We start from the raw sequence: 7,881 nt of genomic DNA, 5'->3' as shown, positions 1-7,881 counted from the left end.
GGCAGAATAAGGGCAGGCATACCTCCCAACTCTCTGATATGGGAATGAGGGACACCTATCAGCAAAAGTATGCAGGTGATCTGACGTGCTGGTTCCATGTATCATGGAAGTTCCAGCGCATGCGCGAACTGATGCGCTCAGATGGTTCCAGCCATCGGGAAAGTTCCTTCAAGCACTGCGCAGGTGCAAACTTGCTGACGGAAATCCCCGAACGGCGGCCGGCATCCAGGGTGACGTGGATTTTGAGGTAAGTGGCCAGTCGGCCTCACGTCCTCGCTGCGCTCGGACGGCTTGCTTCGCTCGCTCGGCCTCCTGGCTCTTTTTTTAACATCCTCAAATCCACGGGGATGTTAAAGAATGAGCCTGGATGCCGGGCGAGGTTCGGGGATTTCCGTCGGGAAGTTTGCGCCTGCGCAGTCAGTGGAGGAACTTCCCCCATAGGGGAACATTGAGGACAAGTCACCGGCACCCCCTGCCACGCCCCCATTAAAGGAGAATTGCACACAAAAAATGATTGGTTAAACCGACAAGTGCTTTTTTTTTACTACTATTCTTTTATATTGGCTTTTAAAATTTACAAATGCAGCAATTTAGAAAATAGATGAAAGGTTTAGCGCTGGGAAACACTTTTTGATAGATAAAAAGTGTATTTTATATATAATTATATAGATTATATAGATCAGACCAAGTGAGGGATAGATGAGGGAGAAAGAGGGACTTTGTTACCAATCAGGGACAGTTGGGAGCTATGATAAAGGGCTACCAGGTCACTGATGTGAGAAGGAACTCCTTCCTCCTCTCCTATTACTTCACACAACCCTGCCCACAACCAAGATGGCGCCGGCGTTGCTCGTTTCCAGGGAAACGGACAGAAGCGGAACTCGAACCAGACGAATGGTCTCCTTGGAGAAGGACGCAGGAAGCGGAAGTGACGCTCTCCGGAGAAGATGGCGGCCCCCAGCTTGCTTCTGTCACCTGTCAGCCGGCTCCTCCGGGTCGGGTTGGGGCTGCTGAGCCGGGAGGGATGGAGACCAGCGGCGGTGCCCAGCCGGGGCCTGCGGGACTGTGAGTGAGGAGAGCCCGGGAGTCATTACAGGACGGGAAGGGGGGAGGGGGTTGGTCTGAGGTGGCCTAGGAGGTTGGGGAGGAGGTCAGTCCAGTACCTAAGGGGGTCTAGATAGTTGCTGGTGTGCTTATAGAATTGGGCGGCCGGTCCAGTAGTTGCATACAGATGTGGAAAGATTCAGTAGTGGGGGGCCATGCCAGTAGTAGAGGGGAGGGGGGTGTCTGGGGTGCCTACAGAAGTGGAATGATTCAGTAGGGGGGGGCTGTCAGTGGCGGGTGCCTTTAGACGTGGGGTGATTTTAGAAGTGGGGGGTTGTCTGGGGTGCCTAAATAAGTGAGGGCCAGTCCAGTTGTTAGGGGGGGTGTCATTCGGGGGTGCCTTTTAGATGTGGGGGGATGCAGTAGTTGAGGGGGGGGAGGGGTGCCTAAAGAAGTGGAAGGATTCAGTAGTGGGGGGGCTGGTCCAGTAGTAGTGGGGGTGTTTTATTTGGGGGCACCTACAGAAGTGGGGGATTCAGTAGTGGGGGGGCTGGTCCTGTAGTCGGGGGAGGGGGGTGTTAGTCGGGGGTGCCTTTAGAGGTGGGGGTATGTCTGGGGTGCCTATATAAGTGGGGGCCAGTGCAGTCGGGGGGGGGAGTGTCAGTGTCTTGATGCCTTTAGATGTGGGGGGATGGAGTAGTTGGGGGGGGGGGGGGGGGTGTCTAAAGAAGTGGAGGGATTCGGTAGTGGGGGGCTGGTCCAGTAGTAGGGGGAGGGGGTGTCGTGGCTTCCTTTAGATGGGGGTGGGTGGAAGAATTAAGTAGTGGGGGGGGGGTGGGTGGAAGAATTCAGTAGTGGGGGGGGGGGGGGGGGGGGAAGAATTCCGTAGTGGGGGGGCTGGTCCAGTAGTAGTGGGGGTGTTTTATTTGGGGGTACCTACAGATGTGTGGGGCGGTTGTCTGGGGTGCCTAAATAAGTGGGGGTCCAGTCGTTGGGGGGGGGGGGGGTGTCAGTCGGGTTGCCTTTAGACGTGGGGGGGTGCCTAAATAAGAAGTGACCAGTCCAGTCGTTGGGGGGGGGGGGGGGGGTCAGTCTGGGGTGCCTACAGAAGTGGAGGGATTCAGTAGTAGGGGGCTGGTCCAGTAGTAGGGGGGTTGTCAGTCGGGGGTGCCTTTTAGATGTGGGGGGCGGGTGTCTGGGGTGCCTAAACAAGTTGGGGGGGGGGGGGGGGGTTGTCAGTCTGGGGTGCCTACAGAAGTGGAGGGATTCAGTAGTAGGGGGCCGGTCCAGTAGTAGGGGGGTTGTCAGTCGGGGGTGTCTTTAGATGTGGGGGGATGTCTGGGGTGCCTAAATAAGTTGGGGGGGGGGTTGTCAGTTTGGGGTGGCTACAGAAGTGGAGGGATTCAGTAGTAGGGGGGTTGTCAGTCGGGGTGCCTTTAGATGTGGGGGGTGTGTCAGTGACTTGTTGCGGGGGGGATCCAGTAGGTGGGGGGGGTGGGTGACTGCCTAAAGAAGTTGTAGAATTCAGTAGTGGGGGGCCGGTCCAGTAGTTGGGGGTGCATACAGAAGTGGAATGATTCAGTAGGGGGGGGGGGGGGGCTGTCAGCGGCGGGTGCCTTTAGACGTGGGGTGATTTTAGAAGTGGGGGGTTGTCTGGGGTGCCTAAATAAGTGGGGGCCAGTCCAGTTAGGGGGGGGGTGTCATTGGGGGGTGCCTTTTTAGATGTGGAGGGATGCAGTAGTTGGGGGGGGGGGGGGGGGTGGCTGCCTAACGAAGTGGAAGGATGCAGTAGTTGGGGGCTGGTCCAGTAGTAGTGGGGGCGTTTTATTTGGGGGCACCTACAGAAGTGGGAGATTCAGTAGTGGGGGGCTGGTCCTGTAGTCGGGGGAGGGGGGTGTTAGTCGGGGGTGCCTTTAGAGGTGGGGGGTTGTCTGGGGTGCCTATATAAGTGGGAGCCAGTCCAGTCGTCGTTGGGGGTGTCAGTCTGGATGCCTTTAGATGTGGGGGGATGGAGTAGTTGGGGGGGGGGGGGTGTCTAAAGAAGTGGAGGGATTCGGTAGTGGGGGGCAGGTCCAGTAGTAGGGGGAGGGGGGTGTCAGTCAGGGGTGCTTTTAGATGTGGGGGGGGGGGTGGAAGAATTCAGTAGTGGGGGGGCTGGTCCAGTAGTAGTGGGGGTGTTTTATTTGGGGGTACCTACAGAAGTGTGGGGCGGTTGTCTGGGGTGCCTAAATAAGTGGGGGTCCAGTTGTTGGGGGGGGGGGTGGTGTCAGTCAGGGTGCCTTTAGATGTGTGGGGGTGTCTGGGGTGCCTAAATAAGAAGGGTCCAGTTGTTGGGGGGGGGGGGTTGTCAGTCTGGGGTGCCTACAGAAGTGGAGGGATTCAGTAGTGGGGGGCCGGTCCAGTAGTAGGGGGGTTGTCAGTCGGGGGTGCCTTTAGATGTGGGGGGGGGGGTGTCTGGGGTGCCTAAATAATTTGGTGGGGTGGGGGGTTGTCAGTCTGGGGTGCCTACAGAAGTGGAGGGATTCAGTAGTGGGGGGCCGGTCCAGTAGTAGGGGGGTTGTCAGTCTGTGGTGCCTTTAGATGTGGGGGGGGGTGTCTGGGGTGCCTAAATAAGTGGGGGTCCAGTCGTTGGGGGGGGGGGGGGGGTGGTGTCAGTCGGGGTGCCTTTAGATGTGTGGGGGTGTCTGGGGTGCCTAAATAAGTTGGGGGGGGGGGGAGGGTTGTCAGTCTGGGGTGCCTACAGAAGTGGAGGGATTCAGTAGTGGGGGGGCTGGTCCAGTAGAAGGGGGGTTGTCAGTCTGGGGTGCCTACAGAAGTGGAGGGATTCAGTAGTGGGGGGCCGGTCCAGTAGTAGGGGGGTTGTCAGTCTGTGGTGCCTTTAGATGTGTGGGGGGTGTCTGGGGTGCCTAAATAAGTTGGGGGGGGGGGGGGGGTTGTCAGTCTGGGGTGCCTACAGAAGTGGAGGGATTCAGTAGTGTGGGGGGGGGGCGGTCCAGTAGGAAGGGGAGGGGTGTGTCAGTGGCTTGTTGCCTTTAGACGTGGGGGGGATCCAGTAGGTGGGGGGGGGGTGACTGCCTAAAGAAGTGGACGAATTCAGTAGTGGGGGGCCGGTCCAGTAGTAGGGGGGTTGTCAGTCTGTGGTGCCTTTAGATGTGGGGGGGGGTGTCTGGGGTGCCTAAATAAGTTGGGGGGGGGGGGGGTTGTCAGTCTGGGGTGCCTACAGAAGTGGAGGGATTCAGTAGTGTGGGGGGGGGGGGGGCGGTCCAGTAGGAAGGGGAGGGGTGTGTCAGTGGCTTGTTGCCTTTAGACGTGGGGGGATCCAGTAGGTGGGGGGGGGGGGTGACTGCCTAAAGAAGTGGAAGAATTCAGTAGTGGGGGGCTGGTCCAGTAGTAAGGGGGTGTTTTATTCGGGGCTACTGTGATGCATTTGCCTATATGTCTCAGTCTAATTCTCCCTGCTTGCCCTGTGTAATTCTGTCCTCGGCTAACAGGTTATTGACGTGCTAATGTCCCCTCACTATTTCTAAAGGTTAATTGATCTATTGTGTTGTGTGAAGGAGATCTGTGTTTAAGTGGCTTGTGTTAATTATTCTGATTGCTCCAGTGTGGTAATTATCTCTCTATATGCGGGGTCGAGCGGTCTAGTTAATGTATTCAGTACAACTAGTAATCAGCGTCCTTGATGTCATTGTCTAAAGAAAATGTGTTTTCAGACTCGGCTCCGTCGTGTCTGCCTAATCATCTGTATGGAAGCCCCAGTGTGAGGGGGGCGGAGATTTGTCATTGTAACAGTTTTGGAAATGACATATAAGCTGTGTGATATAACATTAAACTCTGTCTTGTTCAAGCAGTAAGCCTGGACTAATGTGTGGCTTAATGGGCGATCTCAGGAATATTCCTCCTAGTGGAATATTGGGGTGATGTTCTTATGGAAGAAGGGAATCTTTGACGGGGATATCATACCGATACCGTCACAGCTACCTACAGAAGTGTGGGGGATTCAGTAGTTGCACAGGGTGCCTAAAGAACTGGAGGGATTCAGTAGTGGGGGGCTAGTCAACTCGTTCGGGGGGGGTGGGGGTATGTCTGGGATGCCTATAGAAGTGGGGGGCCAATCCAGTAGTTGTTGGGGGGGGGGGGAGTGTCAGTCTGGGGTGCCCATAGACCCAGGTGTTAGATTAGATCTTCTGTCAGTTTTATTCCCCCCCCCCCCCCCTGTATAATTCTATAGGATTTGTATCACTCACACAGTATTTGTGTTTTGTCTCTCTAGTGGTGGAGAAGAAGGAAGGGAAGATGACGGTGGTGAGTTATGAATTTCAAACCCTTTGTCTTCTTCAAACGTTTTTGTATTTGTAAATAACACTGTGTGTGTGTGTGTGTGTGTGTGTGTGTGTGTGTGGGGGGGTGTGGGGGGGGGGTGGTGGTGAAGGTGGTGGTGGTGGTGGTGGTGAAGGTGGTGGTGGTGGTGGTGGTGAAGGTGGTGGTGGTGGTGGTGGTGAAGGTGGTGGTGAAGGTGAAGTTTCCAGTCCAGGGTTTGGAGACAACCAGCACATTGATGGAATAGGTGTGTGCGGGGCTTTAGTTAGAGAGTTGACTAGTGTTCAGTTCTCCACCCTCCCCGCTATTCCAATGTTTGCCCCGGAGGTGAGTATATTATTGTCTCTGGAGATAAAGAGAGGCCCTTTGCCTGGGTGGTGATACAACAACAAGTCAGGAGGCTGCAGAGAAATTCAGAATAACGCCTTGCATGCCCAACTAGTTTGTATGAATGTTTCTTTGAATAAAAGTGGGCGAGGATGTCCTGAATTGGACGATTTTTTTGGTGTGTGCCCATCTCCATAATGCTCTACCGTTTAAGCTAGTTCCTGCAGCTCCGAGAGGTTTTACCCCTCTTCCTGACCAGGCCATTTTTTTGCGTTACAGTACTGCGTTGCTTTAACGGACAATTGTGCGGTTGTGCAACGCTGTACATAGATACAATTTATGTCTTTTTTTTTTTCCCCTTTTGGTGGTGTTTGATCACCTCCTGCGGTTTTTTATTTAAACAAAACAAGCGACAATTGAGAAAAAAAAAAAAAAAGTTTTTAAATATAATAAATATGCCTAAAATTTTTTTTTTTGGTTGGCATATATTGATTGCTTTGCACAAAAGTTATAGGGGATAGATTCATGGCTTCTTTTTTTTTTTTTTACAGTATTAATGTCAGTGATCTGCGATTTTTATTTTTTTGAAAAATTAAAAAACAAACAAAAAAACACCTGCAAGAAAAAGCCATAATGAGCTAGTATGACTAGCTGGAGCGGCGATGACGTCACTCCAGCGCATGCGCCGTCAAATACGGCTACGGCATTGCCGTTTTTATGAATGGTGTTTTTACTGCGCCTGCGCCGCTGTCTACGGCGCGCATGCGACGTAGACAACGATGTATACCTATTGGCAAATATCTCCTAAACCGTGTAGGTTTAGGAGATATTGCAAACACCTACAGGTTAGCCTTAATCTAGGCTTACTTGTAGGTGTAACTTCTGGGTGGGGGTTTACAACCACTTTAACCACTTAACCCCCGAACCATATTGCTGGTCAAAGACCAGAGCACTTTTTGCGATTCTGCACTGCGTCGCTTTAACTGACAATTGCGCAGTCGTGCGACGTGGCTCCCAAACAAAATTGGCGTCCTTTTTTTCCCCACAAATAGAGCTTTCTTTTGTTGGTATTCGATCACCTCTGCGGGTTTTATTTTTTGCGCTATAAACAAAAATAGAGCGACAATTTTGAAAAAAATTAATATTTTTAACTTTTTGCTATAATAAATATCCCCCAAAAAGATATAAAAAAAAATCATTTTTTTTCCTCAGTTTAGGCCGATACGTATTCTACATATTTTTCGTAAAAAAAAAATCGCATTAAGCGTTTATTGATTGGTTTGCGCAAAAGTTATAGCGTCTACAAAATAGGGGGTATTTTTATGGCATTTTTATTAATAATTTTTTTTTTTACTAGTAATGGCGGCGATCAGTGATTTTTTTTTTTTTTTCCGGCACTGCGACATTATGGCGGACACTTCGGAGACTTTTGGGACCATTGGCATTTTTATAGCGATCAGTGCTATAACAATGCGTTGATTACTATAAAAATGCCACTGGCAGTGAAGGGGTTAACACTAGGGGGCGGGGATGGGGTTAAGTATGTTCCCTGGGTGTGTTCTAACTGTAGGGGTGTGGGGGTGGGACTGACTGGGGGAAATGACTGAACTTCTGTTCATACATTGTATGAACAGAAGATGAGCATTTCCCCCCCTGACAGGACTTTTTTTGGGGACCAGACACATTTTATACAGCGATCAGTGCTATAAAAATGCACTGATTGATGTATAAATGTCACTGGCAGGGGGCAATTAAGGTGTTAAATGTTTCCTAGGGAGGTGTTTCTAACTGTGGGGGGAGGGGACTGACTGGGAGTAGAGGGAGATCGCTGTTCCTAATCACTAGGAAACGGACAATCTCGGTCTACTCCCCTTACAGAACGGGGATCTATTTGTTTACACTGGCAGATCCCCATTCTGCCTCTCTGTGGAGCCATCGCGGGTGGCCGGCGGACATCAAGTCTGTCGGACATGATCCCCCCGCTAGCGAATGAAAACACGCGCGCTTACAGATCGCCGTGTACGCGCCCGACGTACAATGACGGCGGTTCATGCTGGAAAGCTAATTTGCCGCAGTACAACTCAGGAATTTGTTAATAGAGGCACATATATGATGTACTAGGCACAGCACAAGAGCGATTACTAGTTTAGTTGGTTGTTGCGGAGGAGGGGCACATACATAAACAGAAGG

General features: G+C 52.1%; 1 protein-coding gene across 1 annotated transcript in view; it reads left to right on the top strand.

Annotated features, from left to right (window-relative positions):
* Nucleotides 1-897: 897 nt before the first annotated feature.
* The window catches only part of MRPS18A (mitochondrial ribosomal protein S18A), a 38,904-nt gene continuing 31,920 nt past the window's right edge, over nt 898-7,881 (top strand). The window contains exons 1-2 of the mRNA XM_040351787.1: nt 898-1,065; nt 5,318-5,349. Coding sequence (XP_040207721.1) covers nt 948-1,065; nt 5,318-5,349 — 150 coding nt within the window. The 5' untranslated portion in view covers nt 898-947. The remainder of the gene's footprint in view (nt 1,066-5,317; nt 5,350-7,881) is intronic.

This window comes from Rana temporaria, chromosome 4, assembly GCF_905171775.1.
Source record: "Rana temporaria chromosome 4, aRanTem1.1, whole genome shotgun sequence".
Classification (NCBI taxonomy): Eukaryota; Metazoa; Chordata; class Amphibia; order Anura; family Ranidae; genus Rana; species Rana temporaria.
Note: the sequence above shows the minus strand (reverse complement) of the source record. Positions and strands in the feature narration are given on the sequence as shown.